Below are 20,502 nucleotides of genomic sequence, written 5' to 3'. Positions count from 1 at the left end.
ATTTTTTAAACAAAACATATTTTTTTTGCTGTAATCCAATTCTTCCTATTAAATATTAACTTTTACACATGTCAAAATCTTAGGTTATAATTATTTTTAAAAAAATTATATTTTTTATAAATTCTGTAATTTTTGATATTTATCTATTTACATTCTTAATAATTTTTTAAACAAAATATTTTATTTTTGCTGTAATCAAATTCCTCCTATTAAATATTAACTTTTACACATGTCAAAATCTTAGATTATTATTTTTTTTAAAATTATATTTTTTTATAAATTCTGTAAATTTTGATATTTATCTATTTACATTATTAATAATTTTTAATAAATTCTGTAATTTTTGATATTTATCTATTTACATTATTAATAATTTTTTAAACAAAATATTTTATTTTTATTGTAATCAAATTTCTCCTATTAAATATTAACTTTTACACATGTCAAAATCTTAGATTGATAACTTGACACATATCTAAATCTTATTAATGGCTAACTTTCAAAACTCAACTTTATATAATAAGATTTTTTAAATACAAATTTTTTTATTTTGTTGTAATCAAATTCTTCTTATTAAATAGTAACTTTTACACATTTCAAAATCTGAAATTGATAATTTGACACATGTCAAAATCTTGTTAATGGCTAACTTTCAAAACCCAAGTTTATATAATAAGATATTATTAAATTAACCTAAGATTTTTTCTAAAATTAAAATTAAAATAATAATATTTTAAAGATAAATATAAATATTTTAAATTTAAAATATTGGTAAATATTATGTTTTTCTATATCATCTTCTTTCTTTTTTTGAAAATATGTTAAATTAGATTCAAAAAAAAGAGAAACGTTTTTACATCAAGTACAACAAGGGAAATAAATTTTGTTTGTTAACAACAATAGAGAGAACTAATAACGCGTTGCTAGCCAAATGCCCAATCCATCCATGTATCGAACGTCACCACCAAGTTGTAATGCAAGCAGCTGGTTTCGAATTTTTCTATCAATCTCTATGTCATCTTCAATCTTTCATAATTTTAATATTTTTGGATAATTATTTTGACCATCGTTGATCTCGGTTAAATTCAGATATCTAAAAAGTTTGAAACCAAAATAAAAGAGTCACCTTTAGATTAACATACGAGAGAAATAATGGAATGCAGTTTGTGTTTTGTAGAAAATTTGATAAACGTCTGACAGCGTAATAACATTAATGTGTTAGCACTGAACATAATAAACATCTTCAACTTTTTTTTATTGATAAGAGATTTAATTGTAGACTCTTCAATGTGAAATAGAGTGATTGTAAGAAGATAATTGAGAGGCTTAAAGAGATATTTATCAGTTTATGATTCTGTACGTGAATTTCCTTTTTAAATTTCTAGTTATTTTGTTTTCTAATTACGCGATTTAGATCTATAATTTGCAAAATTACATATACCCACCCGATAATGTAATTTGATAGTCGCAACTCGCAACCCTCTACAACTTTTGAACTTCTGCCATAACAATTTTTTTCATGTATAGGCTGTCCCAAAAATAAAAGCTATTAAACCATAATTAATTGTATGTCGTATTTGTTGGTTCACCAAACAAAACCTTAGTTGTAAAAAAGTAACTATATTCAATTGTAAACATCCATCCAATTAAACTGCTTTTTTTTTCTTTTGCTTTTTTACCTAATCTCTTCCGATATAAATTTGAACAAATAATTTTCTTGGCAGCAAACTCAAGATAATTATCAAACCAAAAACAAAACCAGTCGTTAAAAAACCATGCACAAACATCGGTTTGATAATTATCAACTATAGTATAATTTTCTTTACGAGATTGTTAAAAAAAATTCACACTTTTTCTAGTAATTCTTTCGTTTGTAAAGTTTTATTTTAATTTATGAAATTTTAATTTGAACAAAAATATAATACAAAAAAACATTAAACGAGGTTTACGTAAAAGTCATGAAGTTTGTGAACATGTGTCATGGTTGTTTCTAGTTAAAAGTGACATATGCATCTTACTTGTGGTTGTGGAACAAGTAACTCTTAATAAGTTGCAACAACAATAACACTCTTCAAACCTACTTCTCATCAAACCTCAAACCCTAGTTCCTCTATAAATTACATACGAACTCCTTTATATTCTCTCCATCATCACTCATTCCACACTCAAATCTCTCTCTAGTGACAGCTCAAAACCCGGCCTGTTCCTCAAAATGGCTCACTGGCTATCATCCCTTGTCATTGCACTTACATTCACAAGCTTTTTCACTGGTCTCTCAGCCGGTCGCCATCTTCTTCAGTCAACACCAGCGATGCCGCCACCGGCTACAACAACATTCCCACCATTTCCTCCTTCTTCTTCTCTTCCTCAGCCCACGGCGTTTCCACCACTACCGAGCTCACAGATACCTCCGTTGACTAACCCGGCACAACCCATTAATATGCCAAACTTCCCACAAATAAATATCCCTAATTTCCCAATTTCTATCCCAAACAACTTCCCATTCAATCTTCCCACCAGCATTCCAACCATCCCATTCTTCACTCCACCACCTTCCAAATGAGAACATATATATGCTCTCTTTAGTACACATCACAATATTACCATCTTTCTATATCTTACACACTTTGTTAGCCGTGTTTGTAATGTTTCTAAAATATACGTCGATGTTGTCCTTGTGTTTTCTTGTTGTTTCTGTTTCTGCCATGATTTGGTTTCTTTTGTAATATTTACAATTTATTCTTAATATTATAATGACTACTTGCTTTGATTAATCTCCGCAACCAAAAAAGCAACTCATATCCATGAGACATTCAACTTGAGAGAGACTTGAATGATAAATTATAGACCTTAATAATTTCATGGACACCACCACCATCAATTTTAGAAGAAACTTGAATGATAAATTATAGACATGAAGCCCACTATAAGTAAGCCCAATAAATGTAATAATATATGGCCCATGAGAGCTTATCGATGTTTATTTGCTAACTCAAGAGTACTGTAGAGCTTTTTAATTTGTCGTCGAAGGGAAAGCCATCTAAAAGGTCAACAGTCAACTCTAGGCCACTCCGACAACCTAGGTGACACGTGTGAGTTCTGGTAAGAAGATCTTTTTTTTTTTTTAAACGGCTTTTACTTTGGCGGGAGAGGTACAAAAAAAGGTCATTAGTCAACTCTTTTTGCCCCAAATGTCTTCTTCGGGCCACACACAGTTTCATTAAATCGTGCTTTATTTGCTTAATCTAATCACTACTAGTATTTTAATTTTGTTTCTTCTTCTTCTTCTCTTCTTTGTTGCGTAATTGTTTTCTTCATATAAAATAAAAAGTCAATGATGGTATAACTCATTTTGTGCCGGTACAAGACCGGAATGAAAGCAGTGTTTACATCGCATTCCTTATTCGATTAATTAAGATTTTTTTTTTTTTTTGTCAAAGATTTTTCTTCAATCATTTTTAAAAATAACGAAATGATCTCATTTGTTACGAAACTATATTCATATACTTTTTTTAAAAAAATAGGAGATAAGAAGAATCCATTTGGATAGTGGATTACAATTTTCTTCAATCCAAAGGTATAGATCGAAAAAACAGATCAAGTTCAAAACCTTATTTTATATAGTTGTAATCTTGCACACCAATCTATCCACAACAGTTGGAAAATTCAAAATTATAAAGTATTTTGTATTTAATAAGTTAAGACTTAAGAGTACGTTCGAAAGTACCACCGTGTCCGTGATAACTGATAATCATATAAGTCTTTTATAATACCCAATTGTAATTTAATTATTTGACAAAGCCAGACAAAACAAAATAATAACACACATAGCTGGATTTCTTTCTTAATCTTTATCTCTTTAATATAATAGTGAAAAAGTTAGTTATTTTAAAGTAGTTGACGATGGATTGCAAGAGGACGTCAAAACAGTATAATTGCTTATGAAAAATCAAAAACATGTAAATCAGTAATTGGAAAAGTCATCAGCTTCTACATCAATTTTAGTAGGACTGTCTAGTTGAACCCCTGCGCGTGGCTTCCGCACGTCAACTTTGCACAACCATCCGAGTTACGACTTTACGAGAAGTTTGAATATTTGTTATATGAAAAGAAAAAAGAAAAAGTCAATAATGTGATTTAACTACTAAGTGAATTTTTTTTTTTTGACAGAAATAAAGTTAATTATTAAAACGATTTTTCATGTGAAAAAGTCGATTTTTGTTTTCTTTAATAAGGGGCGTGGTATACACATTGATCTAAAGGATGTTTAGATAATTAGATGTATAATACAAGTAAGTATACAACACACACTAGAAAAGAAAAGAAACGATAGTACGTAAGACCAAGGACTTGACTCCCTCGTGCTTTCACCGCATATAGATAACAATAAATGCGTTGGTGCTCAATTTATATTGAGGCAAGAAAGTAAACTCATATGATCATTGATTAGATCAAGATTGCATACGTTTTGATGAACGAAAAATCCTAAATCAGTTACAAACAAAAAAACTTTTGGAATAAACAGCTAGCAATTGAAGATTCCATGCATGATGCATCTAGTATTTTACTATTTTTTTTTTCTGTCACAACATGCATGAGTTTTGTATACGAGTACAAAAATGATAAAATAAACAAACGTGGTATAATATTTTCATGAGATGCAAAGAGCCGCAGAGCCATCAATATTAGCCTAACGAAGAGTAGGTAGGTAAAGTATCTGAGGCTGTAAGAAGAATCTCTACATTTTTTATTTTTAAGCAGAGCTTTATGGTCACCATTGGATGGTTCTAAGACCTCTGACACCCAAATTGTTTCTGAAACCATATTCTCTATATCATTTTACTTTTTTAAATGAAGAATAATTGATTTAATCAAGAATAATTCGTTAAAATGCCTGTTGCACATTAAATAATGTTCTTACATATATATAATAGACTCTGTTATATAATACAAAGAGTAATTCTCCAAAATATCATTAAAATTTGTTTTAGTTCTTGTTCCGAATACGCTAATACTATATTTTTCTCAAAAAAACTATTAGAAACGATTTTTCCAAAACTAAAATTAAACTTCAAACTTTTAAAACTAAAAAATAAACCAAAACCCTAAAAACTAAATACTAAAGCCAACCCCAAACTTTTAGTTTTAAAAACTAATTTTAAAGTAATATCTGATTTGGTATTTTATATGAAAGAAAATTAGATAAAAATAATTTAGACAAACATGAAGAAGCAATAAGAAAATATATTTTTCAGAACTTTATTTTATTTTAACAGTTGGAATAAAAATTAGTAAAAAAGAAGTAACAAACCCATATAGTTCATAATGACGAATTGTTAATAGAAAAAGTTGTTTTAAAGAAAATATTAATTTGATTAAGATTTGTAGTCTACTAATTTATGTTATTGATTTTGTTGTTGGTTGCATCATAATGGATAAAACGAGTGAAATAAAAATGGTGAAAAATGAACAAAATAAAAGTCAAGTAAGCAAAACAACTATGATTTGAGTGGAACATAATTATCAAATCAATTTTTAGTAACATTTTGAATGACCATAACATTTTTCCCTAATAAACTTGGTTAATCTATAATATTCGCCCGTCTACATGCATATGTCATATTTTTTTTTTTAATAATAAACACACTTTATGCCACTCTAATTTGAATCATTTTGCGTGTTCTGCATACGTTTGTCTTTTATAGAAAAAAGCTTCTAAAACATTTGTAACTAGTGAATCGTTTGTATTATGTGAATGGTGATCTCTACAAAGTACAGTATGCTTCTTTTGATCCCCAGCGTGAGAAAAATCCACTCGACCAACAGATTGAAGAAAATAAATCAAGCTAGTGACTAAAACCATCTTGTGCAACCCTGATTAAAAAAAAAAAATCATCGCATTCCATTATTAGACAAAGAAGATCACAATCTTATGAGATTAATTTTTTAAAGATGATGAGAGAAAGGAAACTAGTAGTCTACAAGGAATAATCAAACATGGAAGGAAGGAAGAACAAAGAAAGCATCCCATGTGGTGGGGTGCAAAATAATTCAAGTGGGGAAAAGTATCCCATTAAAATCTTCTCTATAAGACTAGACTATAACCAATGAATAACACTGTCAATCCGGTACGAACACAACAAAAAGTGACAATGATGCCAAACTCAATGTAAATTATGGAGTAGAGATGAAAGTGAAGTTTTCTCATTAAGAAAAGCTAATTACATAGTTAGAGAAACAAATTTCTGGTACATGCATGTTGCATGAGAAAGAGGAGACCCAAATAATGTCCAAGTTTTAATAATGTTTGTGTCTATTGTCTTACATAAAGAAAAAAGCACATACTGTTATATAACAAATTTATTTATAAAAATTATTGTGTGAAATATGTTGGAATGATACTCTTTATTAAAATTATTATAATATGATTTTCAGCTTACTAGTAAAATTGCTATATTGCATTAAAATGTATTTTTTCATTCTATTATATGTGTGAAAATAAAATTACGAATTTACTGATTCGATAAACTTTGACTACTTCGGTTAATTTTTTTTCTTACATATTCAACTTGCCTCTTTTTCATTAATAAAAATTTCCATGAGTAAAAATTAGGCTATTAAAGCTGAATTGACAGATATTATTTGATCCAGGAAAAAAGATTTATGTAAATATTTAGAAAACAAAAAAAAAGGAAAGTCGAAGGATACTAACACAAATTTTATAGGAAAATGACTTTCTCTTTCCTTAGGAGGCGCATATTAGCAACAAGTCTCCGCGTTTCCTCCCTCTCTCTCTCTCTCTCTCTCTCTCTTCCCTTATTTAAACGCTTTTCGTCTTCAACCTCTCAAACACATTTCTCTCTCTCTCTCTCTCTCTCTCTCTCTCTCTCTCTCTCTCTCTCTCTCTCTCTCTCTCTCTCTCTCTTTTTCTCACACAGAGTCATTAATACACAAACCTAAAAAAAACCTCTGTCTTGAACAGCATATGTCTCAAAGACCTCTGATTCCTCATTCTTCATCTATAGCTTTTTGTCTCCATTCTCATCTCCTAATCTCCAGTGAGATCAGCTCTAACTCTAACTGGTCTCTCTAAAAAAAAACAAAAAAAAAATCTAACCTTTTTTCAAATTTTCTCGCCTATTTTCCCGGAAAACGCTCTCTCTGTTTTTTTTTTCTTTTCTTAAAGTTTTGATTTTTTCGATAATTCCGAGAAATTTTTCGAAATGGGTCTCAAGGGTTTCGCTGAAGGAGGAATCGCATCGATCGTAGCGGGTTGTTCAACTCACCCGCTTGATCTAATCAAGGTCCGTATGCAACTCCAAGGCGAATCAGGTCCGGTTCCGGTTCAAACCAATCTCCGACCAGCTCTCGCTTTTCAAACCTCCACCACCGTCACCGCGGCACCTCCTCTACGCGTCGGTGTGATCGGAGTTGGATCTCGTTTAATCCGAGAAGAAGGCATGCGTGCTCTGTTCTCCGGCGTCTCCGCCACCGTTCTTCGTCAGACTCTGTACTCAACCACTCGTATGGGTTTATACGATATCCTCAAGGGGAAATGGACCGACCCGGAAACAAAAACTATGCCTTTATCTAAAAAACTCGGTGCCGGATTCATCGCCGGAGCTATCGGAGCGGCGGTTGGGAATCCGGCGGATGTAGCGATGGTGAGGATGCAAGCTGACGGTCGTTTACCTTTGGATCAGAGGAGAAACTACAAAAGCGTTTTAGACGCGATCACGCAAATGATCCGCCGCGAAGGCGTGACGTCGCTGTGGAGAGGTTCGTCTTTGACTATAAACAGAGCAATGCTTGTGACTTCGTCGCAGTTGGCTTCGTATGATTCGGTTAAAGAGACGATTTTGGAAAAAGGGTTGTTGGAGGATGGGTTAGGGACTCATGTGTTGGCGAGTTTCGCTGCGGGGTTTGTGGCGAGCGTTGCTTCGAACCCGGTTGATGTGATCAAGACGAGAGTGATGAATATGAAGGTGGAAGCTGGAGTTGCGCCGCCGTATAAAGGAGCGGTTGATTGTGCGTTGAAGACGGTGAAGGCTGAAGGGATTATGGCTTTATATAAAGGGTTTGTGCCGACTGTTTCGAGACAAGCACCGTTCACGGTTGTTCTGTTTGTTACGCTTGAGCAAGTTCGCAAGCTGTTTAAAGACTTTGACTTTTGATTCAAAAAAGTTGAAAATTTGATGATGATGGTGGCGATAATAAGTTTTTCTTTTTTGGGTTCTAATTTATCTTTTGATTAATTTAATAGTTTTGATATTAAACGTATTATTTGTTCTCCATTTGTTCGAATAGATCTATGATCTATGATATGAAATTTGTTCTCATTAGAAGAAAGAAAGAAAGAAACAGTTTGATTTGATATCATTATTCAAGGGAGGTAATTTACTCTTATCGAATAATTAGATCCGTTTATGTTAACTTTTGAACTATGTAAAATTCTCATTTATCGAAAAAGAGGGCTATGACATATTCTTTAGAAAACTTTGTATTAGTCAAAAAAGATGATTCGTTAAAAGATTGAAAATCTTCTGTAGTAATCAATGTTCATGAAAGCACTACATCACCTAACTTTTCAAAGGGCAAGGTTTCTCACTCAAATCAATTCTTGAGATCCATTTATGGTAGTTTTGAACTATGTAATACTATTATTCTCACTTTTTCAAGGAAGCTGTTTATTATTCAAAGATGAATCATTTACAAAGATCCAAAGTAGTCAATGTTCAAGAAAGGAGTAACCACCTAATTTTACAAAAGTTTTATTAGTTCCAAATAGTAATTGGTTAGACAGTTTATGTGTCGTGTAGATGTTGATTATACATATGGTATTTACAGGCAAGTTTTTTTTTCCACTTAAACCTTTTAGTCCAATAAATATAGAGGTTTAATCCGGATATATCAAGCTCATTTTTAATTTTTGTGTTATTAGTTTTTATATTTGTAAATCACATTTAATAGAAATTAAAAATTTGGTAAATTAATAAGGATTTCAAAGTATGCTTTAGAATCATTATTTAAAATACATAATTGAATAACATTCCTTCCTTAAAATCTCAAATAAAATCCACTGTTATTGAAAGCATTTCAAATATTGGGATTAGTAATTACTTTAAGAGATTTTAGAAGATTTCTTTACTTAAAAATACATATATCTAAATTTCATAGTTTTATGTTTTAATTATATTTAAATACATAACTATAATTTAGGAGGATGTTATGAGATTTAGGAAATTTGGAATTTTGATGATTTTATGGAAGTTGATATGATTTATGGTAAAATTCTTTCAAATCCCAACTAAAACTATGAGATTTGGATTTCTATATTTTTAATTAAACAAATCTTCTCAAATCCTCCAGAATCTTTAAAACTTATTAAAATTCAAATCCACAAATAACAGTAGATTTTAAAGTGAATTTTAAAGTGAATTTTTAAATCATCAGTTCAATAACAGTGGATTTCAAGAGACTTTTTAAAATCCATAATTGAATAACATAAGATTTGTAACTTTTACACAAATCACTTACAATGTCAAGTTTAATACATCCCCATAGAAGTGTTTAAAAACAATCCTATCAATTTCCCTAAAAATTTAAACTAAAATACTCATTATGTTATAATATAGGATTGGGTTGATAAAAAAAATATATATATATATAATATAGGATTGTTGTATACAACCCACTTTTAAACCAACCAAATTAAAAAGTTAAAACACCCTCAATCTTTGGGTGTGAGAGTACGTCAGCGCCAGCTATATATAACCTGATTTTCTTGATCATTGCTTTGCATCTAATGTAGGAGATACTTAGAACTTATAAAATTACACAAAACATATCTTTACTGAAATGTTATATTATATAAACGACAACATCAAACAATTTATTTTAATTCTTTTGGACATGTTCAAATAATTCTGTAAATTATTTGTGAAGAACCATTCCTATGATAAGAGATCAATAATAATAGAATGTTAAAACAAGTTGATGACAATGAAATAATATAGCAAAACGTTAAGATTACATCAAGTCAACCCGAACAGTTCATAAAAAGACAAGATAGGGGGAGAATCAGTAACAAGCACCCACGTGTTTTTGGTTTGAGATGCTTTAGTTTTACACATACGTTACCATGTGGAATCTCACTTCAACAACATCAATCTTTTAAGGGAATACGCGTCTACGAGAACGCACTTTCCACACGTTTACCGACTCATAAAACATAATTCTCTTTTTGAGTCATCAGAACTCAGAAGAATCCAATTCGATCATATTATTCGTTGCTTTTTGATATGGATTGTTCTCTTCTTATGGAAAAGAGAGATTCTTTCAAAACTGTGTGATGTGTTTTAGAGTTTCTTGATCATTTCGGTAACTTTTTCCTCCGTTTCTATGAAGTAATGTTTCATTGTCAAGAATAAAATTGCGGTAACATCAAATTGGAAAAGCAAAAACCTACTTTTTGAATAGGATACGAAACCGCTACACAAACTCATACCAAACTATTCCGTTGCCATTTTTGAATAGCATAACTGAGGCCCGAGGGGGTGAAACTCAACCATGTTACGAACCTTAACACATCTTTTAACTTACAAAGATGTTAGCAATGATATCTTGTTCAACATTTTTAATTTGTTCAATCAAAACAATGCTAAAAAAATGTGTGGAGTAAATAATAATTTTGTTTCAAGTTTTGCTCTTGGTTTCAATTTCAAAATATGGTTAAGCAACTTATTAAATAAAACAAGGCAGTAAATAGTTATTTAATACTATATCGTTTTGCCAAACTTTGAAAGAGTAAACAAGATAAAGTAGCACTAAGATAAAGAAGTCTACCAAATGTTACAAATACCAGTATCTGCCCCAGAGAAAGAGAACAACCAGTCACTACACAAACATACAAAATTTGATGTGGAGACAGGCGAGAACTTGTCTCAAGCAAAATGCCGACATGCTTCCAAGGGGACACCTGTTGCTCTGCCACCACACACCACAACTCAAGAATTTGGATATATTTCTTCAACAATTAGATTGATTCAAAAAAACCTAGTTATCAGATACATTCTTAGCCAAGACTTAGTATTGCAATCCTTGTAATTCAGAGACCTAACGATGACAGAAAAAAATACAATCTGATGGAATGATATGATGCCATAGTCATAGAAATCAAAGTCGATAGTCATTATTGAACAAAAAAATTCTCATTAAAAGGAGAAAATAATGATATGACGTACTACAATATAGACAAGAACAGGAGAAACATTTCGACAGTACTAAAATATAGTTGCCGAACACATAACAGGAAGACCAACACCGCTTCAGACTTCGAAGTGAATCTTCAAATCAAAATGAACCGACAAAACAAGCTTCCATATGAATCCCGTCCCACAACATAACATAACCAACAATTCCGACCAAAAAGCACCATACCGTTGCCAACAAACAAAATCAAAGCCAATATAGAAACAATTAGGGGTAATGAATAACCATCAGGAACCATAACTTATCATCAAAAGCAATAAAGCTATACAGTCCGCATCAAGGTCAAGTCTAAAGACCATCATTTGGTTGTTCTCATCACCCTTTCCAACCACACAATGACAGAAAAAATACAACCTGATGGATGAATCCTATTAAGCAAGTTCGTATCAAAGCTAAGCAGATAAACTCAAATTTCAGCTAAACCAATCACAAAACTTAGAAATCAATCACAACAAACTCAACATAACTCATCAACTTAACTCAATGAAAAAGAATTAAGTGATGTTTTGTAGTTGCTCAGTTAACCGCTCAGGTCGACATTATAGTCGCTGACTCATAAAGCGCAATGCTTTCAAATCATATTTTTGCTCATCACGGCAACAACAAAACAGAACAAAGATATCAAGAAAAATTCTAATCCAAAGTATTAAAATTTTGATAAAGGGTTGCTCAGCTAACCGCTCAGGTTCGACATTTTTGTCGACCGTTCATTAAGTGTAAACACTTTCGATTAAAACTATAAGATCTCATCATTGCAACCATAACTAAGTAAACAAAATTCACACAATTGCTTCAAATCTTGAAATACAGAAACACGAGATTAAAACACTAAGCAGGACTAACCTAATATTCCCTATAAGATCGAGACAGAACCCTAAAAGCTTTACATATACTACTTAAGGAGATTAGAGTTTCAAAAACCGCACACCATAGAAGAAACACGAGTGAAGGCTGTGAAGCTATAAAGCAAGAAGCCGAGTGAGATAATTAGGGTTTCTCTGTTTTTCTACAAGATGAGTTATTTATAGTGGAAGACTTTTAGGGTTTTAGCTAATGGCCTTTGAGCTACTTACTTATTGGGCTTTGTAATGGCTCAGATATTTAGTTATGGGCTTTGATTGGACTGAATTCTAATCAATTCGAATATGATTGGTAGGCATAAACAAAAATTTTAATTGAAAAATAATTTGTTACGGACCAATTTTTTTGTAATAACATTGTTATATAATGTGAAATTAATTGTATTGGTTTTTTTTATATTACAGCTAATCCATAGGTAATAAATAAAATATCAATTCATATAAACGACCATGAATTTTGTGTTATTACCCTGTTTTAAAATTTTACATCTAGTACCGATTATGCCCCGTAAAATCGCTAAGTCACCCTCTCCACTTCGATTAATAACTAATTTTCACCTATCATCGATTATTCAATTATGCATGTCTAATTTGATTATAATCTATCTAATCTGATTACTTTTCACTTAATTTTGTATATAATGATTATTTTTAAATCCAAATATAAATCAAATATATAATTTTGTTATTTAGACATTTAAATTAAGAGTTTATGATGTTTTACAATAACTAATATACAAACTTTTAATGAAAATCATAAAAATTTCTTTTGAGTTTATGTATTTAACGTAATTTTAAAAACAATACTATAGTTTTATATTTTATTTTATTATATTCCTTTAGCATAAACAGAAATATACATATATATAATACTATATATTTGTATTTTATTATTAATTTAATAAATAACTGTAAAACTAGTCTCCGATTAATTTCCGTTTAATCTCCGATTTTTTTGCTAGACGCTATGTCCATTTCGACTGCCCGACTAGCGCGTAGCAATTTCTAAAGAAGGGGTTATTATCATCACTCGAGTCTAAATCTGACATATTACAATGGAAATAACATAATAATACCATTACCTGAAAAAATATATGTTAGCTCCAAACCTTTGCATAAAATTAATCAAAATTATGTTGCTAAGTCTTTGACCGGTGGCTGCGATGCTACAGGGGAAATCTGCTTTTTGGGTAGTGTAGTTGATAGCCAGCTAAGAAATTAGTATTGGCAATTAACCATCATTGCTCAATAAAATGGTATATGTTTGCATCACAAAAATCCAAAGGCTTACGCCCAATGTGGAATAGCTTACAACTATCAAACCATAGAGTTACCAAGATGTGCCAGAATATTATTGTTTTGGACCTTTTGGTGTTTTTATATACAAACTCATAATAAATAAATAATACTTCTGGTTATGTGGAATAAGCGTGATTCTTACCCAAAGTAAAGTCACAAATTTTGTAGTCAAGTGGTAAAGCAATTAAAGATGGTTTAATAATCGTTTCATCCATCGTGATATAGTGGTCAATGCGCATCCCTGTAAAACAGACACATGTAGTTTTACTCTAAAACTCTAACTAGTTATGAGAATCAAGAAAAAAAATTGTGATAATGTAGTTTTAGACAAGATATGTAGACTATAAACTCTAATTGTTAGCATATTATTAAAAAATAATATCTCATTTTTTTTACATTTCAAAAATATTTTATTCAATAAACTTTTACATATTTTCATTTTAACTTATAAATTTTGAAAAGAAGATAGTTGACCAAGAATATGATATATTTTGAAACGCCTATGTAATAAAAAATTATATATATATAGAATAACGTCTCATTTTCTTCTTATTATGTCACATGACCATCGTGATTTACTTTTCTATATATAACGCATATCACTATTAGAAAAATATAACATGTTTTTCTTCAACAATTAAAAAGTTTTTCAAACAACTTGAATGAAGTTGTTTAGTTAGTCTTTCTCTTCCTCAAGAGTGATACTTTCACTTAAAAGGATTAATAACATCCATCACATTAGCTATATCTTCATATGTTCTAATTGTTTTCATTTGTAAAATTTCTAAGACTATCATATCATTCATAACAAACATCTTATGTACTGAATAATTTTATCATGTAACTAACACATATTGAGAATTATTTTAGATTTGTTTGGACCTTTAAATGATTGAATCCAAACTAATACATATTAAATTTTGTTCAAAAAAAAATCATAAAAATAAAATTAATGTTAAGGTTTCTATATTTTGTGTGGTATTAATTAAAACCTATTGTCATACTATCTTTATGGAAAATTGTGTGACCATTAGCAAATTTCATGAAAACGACCTAAACTTCATGATAAAAATAAGAAATGGTCGAATAGTTTCCTGTTAAAATTTATGAGATGATCAACTTCATTTCATGATCAATTTATAACTAAACTTCTTATTAAAGTTAGACTTCTAATCATTAAATAGATTTCCTTAATTTGACGAATTGATCTATCTAATTTCAAATAAATTATTTTATTTTGAATTATGCATTTTTTTATTAGTATACAAATTTTTATCGTATTTACAGAATAAAAATATCGCGACAATCACAAACCATTCAATATAGATGATAACACTAGTCCATCTATCTCAAAAATGATTTGCTTAAGTGAAATTTAGTAATCAGCAAGCATATATTTGCATAGTTTTAGCTACATTTTTTGTTTATTAGAATCTTATTTTTTTGGACCCATCATATTAATACATTTTGTTCTGACAAAAAATGAAGATATTAATACATTATGAATTTAATTTTAATATTATTTTGTATACATATTTTCTCTTTAGTGTATATTCTGTGTATCCCATATTCGACTCTCTGGAGTGGTCTCTCTCCCCCCCCCCCTCTACCCTAAAACACACTCACCCACTTCTTCTGTATAAACCTCTCTCTCTCCTCTCTTTTTCCTCCCTCTCTCTCCTGCCATGAAAATCGCAGTTCCTCAGAGACAAAACCTCCTCAGAAATCTCACATCTTTGATGACTTTTGCTTCCTTTCACTTTATTGTCCGAACGCTCTGAAAACTTTCTCTGAGACCAAAAACAAACGAATTAAAAGAGACTTATTTAATAACATAAACACAAAAAAAAAAAAACCAAAACCGAACCCCATGGCCGAGAATCTCGCTTGTGGTGAGACCAGTGAGTCATGGATCATTGACAACGACGACGATGAAACCAACTATGGCGGCAGATTCATGAATAGTCATCAACTTTTCGGTAAAGACGACAACTTTGGCGGCAACGGATCAATTCCGATGATGGGTTCTTCTTCGACTTCGTTGAGACAAGACAGAATCAGAGAGATGCTGGAGAAAGAGATTGAGTTTTGCCCTGGAGCTGATTATGTTAAGAGATTGCGTTCTGGGGATTTGGATTTGTCTTTTAGAAACCAAGCTTTGGATTGGATTTTAAAGGTTTGTGATTCTTGCTTTGATCTGTGTTTTTCTTTTTTAAGAACACTCAAATCTGATTTGGTCTCTCTTTTTGATTGATTTTTTTTAAAAGTGTCATCTTTGATCAGTTGATAGATCATTACATATTTAATGGTAATAGAGAGAGTTCTGATGTATTTATTAGAATCCACTAGTGAGATTAGTCGGATCTTCTCAATAGATTGAGTTTTATTTTTAATGACAATTCTTCTTGTCTGAAACAGGCTTGTGCTCATTACCATTTTGGACATCTGTGCATTTGTCTATCCATGAACTACTTGGATCGGTTCTTAACATCCTATGAATTGCCTGTAAGTTGTATCAATTTCTCCGGATTGGTGTTTTTTTTTTCTTCTTCTAATTTTTTCATGGAGACAACCGCTAATGATCGTTTGTGTGTGTGTGTTTTTGGATTGTGTAGAAAGACAAGGGTTGGGCTGTTCAGTTACTAGCTGTCTCTTGCTTATCATTAGCAGCCAAAATGGAAGAAACAGATGTGCCTCAAATTGTTGATTTACAGGTGCAACACACATTTTTTAGTCCTTTAATAGCTCAGTCGCGGGTGCAGTGGAACTAAATCTTGACATGTTCTTGATATGAGCAGGTGGGAGATCCCAAGTTTGTTTTTGAGGCCAAAACAATAAAAAGGATGGAGCTTTTGGTACTCAACACATTGAATTGGAGATTGCAAGCTATAACTCCATTTTCTTTTATTGATTATTTCGTCGACAAGATCAGCAATCACGTGTCAGAGAATTCGATCTATAGATCATCACGATTCATCTTGAACACCACCAAAGGTGAGTCACTTGTTGAATCCGGAAGCAAGCTATAGATAATGTTCTTTCCTTGTTTTTTTTTCAACTACATTGCTCTGTTTTAAAGGGGAAGGTTTAATAATGAGTTTTATAAAAATTGAATGCAGAAATTGAATTCTTAGACTTCAGGCCTTCTGAGATAGCAGCAGCAGCGGCAGTGTCTGTTTCCATTTCAGGAGAAACAGAATGCATTGATGACGAAAAGGCTATTATGTCTAAATTCATATATGTAAAACAGGTAAACTCATCAAATATATTCAGCTTTGGTTTGGTTGTAATGACTTGATTGTTGCAAGAACGCACATTTCATTAGAATTTGATCAATGGATCATTGTCCTTGTTAGCAGGAGAGAGTGAAGAAATGTTTGAATCTGATGAAAAGTCTCACGGGAGAGAATGTGTCGGGAAAGAGTTTATCGCAGGAGGAGCAGCCGGGATTAGAGGCAAGAGTGGTGCCGCATAGTCCAATTGGAGTGTTGGAAGCAACATGTTTGAGCTATAAGAGTGAAGAGAGAACAGTTGAGTCATGTACAAATTCCTCACAGAGTAGTCCAGACAACAATAATAATAGCAACAACAACAACAACAAGAGGAGGAGAAAACAATGAGAGAGAATAAAAAAAAGAGTCATCATATACATTGCTTTTTCCAACTCCAATCCATAAGAGTCATGACATTTGAGGTTCCTTTTATTTTTGGTTTATTCCTTCTTCTTTTTTTTTTTTTACATAAAAATTTCTCTTTAATTTCTCATTTTCAATCAGAAAAATTGGATTGAAAATGAGAGTTTTTTTTGTGAGAGAGAGAAAAAAAATAAGAAAAAAAAGTAAGAGAGAGAGCTCTTTTCAAGGCGGCAAAATTAATAAGTCATTATTGATGATGATGAGAGACATCCCTATGTTCATGTTCTTGCTCCAAGGGACTTTTTTTTGTTGTTGTTGCTACATAATGTAAGAGATATAATATATAAGAAAAAGAAATAGAATGAGAATCAAATTTTATGTTTTGTTTTTGTGTATTCTTCAAAGGTCTAAATGTAGATTTTCATTAGTATAAAATCTTATCTGGTCGCAATATAATATTTATTCATAATAGTATACTGATAAAGTACAGTAAACAAATTAAATCAAAGTATGTAATGTTTTATTTTTTACATATGTTAAAATCTAAAAATTTATATATAAAAAAAATTGCAATAGAGTTAAAAAAAAGTTGTATTAAGAAACAAAAATCTAAAAACAATGTTATTCATGAAAACTTAAATACAGATATACTAGGTACTAACCCGCCGAGAACCGCGGGCTGAACATTATTTTAATAAAAATTTGTAATAATTTATTTTATTATTATGTTATTTATAATAGTTTGTTATTAAAAACTGGGTTTGTTTATATTATAATTTTTATATTTTAAAAAATATTTATCAAAAACCTGTCAATAAAACATTTGTATGTATGAATAAAATTGTTTAAACCTTTCTCAACTAAACACAATCCTTACTAACATGTAAAAAAGAGCAACTAAATATAGTTAGTAAAAGTTCTAAAAAGTCTCTTTGAAAACAACATTCATTGTTTTTTTCTGTGGCTTCCTATTCTTGTCTGTAATAATTTTAACCTGTGTTGAAAATTTTTTTGATAAAATTTGTGGCTGTATATTTTATTTGATTTGGTTTTTAATAGATTTTGTAGCTGTAAAATTTGTAGCTATATATTTTATTCGATTTGATTCTAATAGCTTTTTTTTTACTTTTCTACAATTTATTTTATTTGATGTGTCCCCAATTTTTATTTATAATTAATTTTATTTATTTAATTAATTAGTTAATCTTAATTAAGTTTTTTTAATGGTAATTGAATGTATTTTTTATACATTTAAAGGTTAGTTTCATATTTGTACTTCTCAATTAATATAGTAGGATAAAATTTGTAGTTGTAGATTTTATTTAATTAGATTTTTAAAATCTTAGATATTAATTTTTTTAATACGAATTAGTTTTGATTTTAATAGATTTTTTTTTTACTTTTTTACAATTTATTTTATTTAATATATCCCAAATTTTTCATTTTTAATTAATTATATTTATTTAAATAATTTATTAATTTAAATTAAGTTTTTATAATGGCAATTGAATGTAATTTTTTATACATTTAAGGTTAGTTTCATATTTGTACTTCTCAATTAATATAGTAGGATGCATATATTCAATATCACTAACTAAATGGTAGTGACTAAAACTTAAAAATTTAATTACAAATATCATTTGAGAATAAAAAATGAAAAAATGACAAACTGAACAAACTCACGAGAGATAAGTGGTTAAAGATTTATCTTGTGGTTAGGAGACTATGGTTCCAATATTTTAACAATGATTTGAAATTACATATTAGCGTTTTTATAAAAATAATAAACGGATTTTCATAAGTTTTTAATTAAGAAAACTAGTCTATATTTTAATTAATGTAAAAGTGACTAAGCTAAAATAAACAAATTTCTTGAGTTTTCATTTAAATTACTAAAATGTCAGGGTTTGAAGAAAATTGATTAATGTTACCAATTAAAAACAAGAAAATGACATAATTTTGGTTTTTTGAAAGAGAGAATTGCATGTTTTTGGGGATTGGAGAAGAGAAAACCATAATGGGCCCTGAAAAGAGGTTTTACTGGGCCCACCAAAATTTGTTTTGACTATGCGACCGGTCAACATCTCTGCTGCTGCTGCTCTCTCTCTCTCTCCTCGTGTCTGAGAAAGATAATAATAAAATCTCTGTGCATAAGAAACCTTGGGAATCTACTGCCTTCTCTTCCAATTATTTTATGCTATATATAATATCGATCATTATTTTATATTTATGATATACTCCCTTCGTTTCAAAATATAAGATGTTTTGGAGAAGTTTGTTGTTTCATAATATAAGATGCTTTCAAATTTCAATGCAACTTTTAGATTAGTTTAGTATTTTATATTATGCAGTATTGTTTCTGATTGGTTGAACTTATTAAAAGTAAAGATTTCTTAATCTGCGTGTTTTGCTTAAAACATCCTATATTTTGAAAACGGAGGGAGTATTCTTTTGCAGTTAAGTATTAGTATTAAAATAATCAAAAATAGTTTAACGTGATAGTGATCATCACCCATTACAACAACAACACAGTCCAAAGTACTAAAGGACATACATATATATGTGTGTACAAGTAGATTGTTTTATAACTTTTAAATAAGCAACTAACATACCGACATTTTTTATTTAATTAGTGTGATTGGCTTTATTTTCAAACGGATGAGTTTTCGTCGTTTTGATTTTGCAAAGTTTAAGTGTAGCAAAAAACACTTTTAACAAAATGAGTTTTAATTTTTAAAGACTTTTGAAACGAAATAAGTAGAATCAGATTTACTTAGATAGTATAGTATTAACAACTTGAATCTTATATCGAGATGGGTGTAAAACGAGATGAGCATCTTCTTGGGGATTTCAAAGCATATGATCATTTTGAAATATGCATGTTTGTGTGTAAAATTTTATTTCTTCACTTAGTTCTATTATGACATAATTATTCAGAATATACACTAGTATAAAAAAAAAGAGTGTTTTCATACTCTCGAGGGGTTGTCATAATAGCTGTGAAACAACATTTGTGTGAACTCTCTATTTTATGATCTAACTAAAATGAGTACTTAATTAATCATAATAATATATAGTTATTACGAAATGTGGGAATTTTGATAAAGAAAAAAATTGCCATAATAGTATTTTTTTTAAAATCCCATAATACTTAGGCTTTTTCTCATATTTTATGTTCTTGTTATGAAGTTATTTCTCATACAATGTTAAAATCACTATTACAATAAGTTGTTAATTGATACTTGGTTTTGCATGGTTTCGATAATTTCTAGTGAAAATAATTTATGAGCTAAAACTTTAGTGTATGTCAGTTTTTATGTTGCAATGGTTGATTAAAAAAATAAGTGTCATCAAACAACATCTAATTAATAACAATAATGAAATGATATAATGCCCATTTCGTTCATAACAGTCTACATGTTGAGACATAAAAAACA

General features: G+C 30.1%; 3 protein-coding genes and 2 non-coding genes across 6 annotated transcripts; 3 read left to right on the top strand and 2 right to left on the bottom strand.

Annotated features, from left to right (window-relative positions):
• Window positions 1–2,147: 2,147 nt before the first annotated feature.
• Window positions 2,148–2,774, top strand: LOC104713693 (uncharacterized). The gene has a single exon (XM_010430870.3). The coding sequence runs from the start codon at window positions 2,213–2,215 to the stop codon at window positions 2,561–2,563; it is 351 nt and encodes a 116-aa protein (XP_010429172.2). The 5' UTR covers window positions 2,148–2,212; the 3' UTR covers window positions 2,564–2,774.
• A 3,891-nt stretch (window positions 2,775–6,665) lies between these two features.
• On the top strand, window positions 6,666–8,379 carry LOC104713692 (mitochondrial uncoupling protein 5). The gene has a single exon (XM_010430869.3). It carries the CDS (start codon window positions 7,224–7,226, stop codon window positions 8,172–8,174), a length of 951 nt encoding a protein of 316 aa, XP_010429171.1. The 5' UTR covers window positions 6,666–7,223; the 3' UTR covers window positions 8,175–8,379.
• A 3,404-nt stretch (window positions 8,380–11,783) lies between these two features.
• Window positions 11,784–11,871, bottom strand: LOC147939270 (small nucleolar RNA snoR128). The gene has a single exon (XR_015567721.1). It is a non-coding gene; the product is annotated as a small nucleolar RNA snoR128 (small nucleolar RNA).
• A 65-nt stretch (window positions 11,872–11,936) lies between these two features.
• On the bottom strand, window positions 11,937–12,029 carry LOC147939269 (small nucleolar RNA snoR128). The gene has a single exon (XR_015567720.1). It is a non-coding gene; the product is annotated as a small nucleolar RNA snoR128 (small nucleolar RNA).
• A 2,928-nt stretch (window positions 12,030–14,957) lies between these two features.
• On the top strand, window positions 14,958–17,448 carry LOC104715905 (cyclin-D2-1). 2 transcript variants are annotated; one of them, XM_087467779.1, is made up of 6 exons: window positions 14,958–15,606; window positions 15,849–15,935; window positions 16,046–16,144; window positions 16,229–16,424; window positions 16,550–16,680; window positions 16,790–17,448. In XM_087467779.1, exons 1-6 carry the CDS (start codon window positions 15,301–15,303, stop codon window positions 17,048–17,050), a joined length of 1,080 nt encoding a protein of 359 aa, XP_087323905.1. In that variant the 5' UTR covers window positions 14,958–15,300; the 3' UTR covers window positions 17,051–17,448. The 2 variants fall into 2 exon arrangements, with proteins under 2 accessions (XP_087323905.1, XP_087323904.1); XM_087467778.1 differs by having other exon boundaries at window positions 14,987–15,606; window positions 16,787–17,448.
• Window positions 17,449–20,502: the final 3,054 nt, after the last annotated feature.

Source organism: Camelina sativa, chromosome 9 (assembly GCF_030686135.1).
Source record: "Camelina sativa cultivar CO46 ecotype springtype chromosome 9, ASM3068613v1".
In the NCBI taxonomy this organism is placed as follows: Eukaryota; Viridiplantae; Streptophyta; class Magnoliopsida; order Brassicales; family Brassicaceae; genus Camelina; species Camelina sativa.
The sequence above is the reverse complement of the archived record's forward strand: the minus strand, read 5'-3'. Positions and strand labels throughout refer to the sequence as shown.

What these genes read in the sequence shown, in the direction of transcription:
- LOC104715905 (XM_087467778.1), top strand. Translation starts at nt 15,301, where the DNA reads ATGGCCGAGAATCTCGCTTGTGGTGAGACCAGTGAGTCATGGATCATT. An exon ending in TAACATCCTATGAATTGCCT is followed by an intron (nt 15,936 to 16,045) that starts GTAAGTTGTATC and finishes TGGATTGTGTAG; the next exon opens with AAAGACAAGGGTTGGGCTGT. An exon ending in AATTCATATATGTAAAACAG is followed by an intron (nt 16,681 to 16,786) that starts GTAAACTCATCA and finishes TGTCCTTGTTAG; the next exon opens with CAGGAGAGAGTGAAGAAATG.
- LOC104713693 (XM_010430870.3), top strand. Translation starts at nt 2,213, where the DNA reads ATGGCTCACTGGCTATCATCCCTTGTCATTGCACTTACATTCACAAGC.
- LOC104713692 (XM_010430869.3), top strand. Translation starts at nt 7,224, where the DNA reads ATGGGTCTCAAGGGTTTCGCTGAAGGAGGAATCGCATCGATCGTAGCG.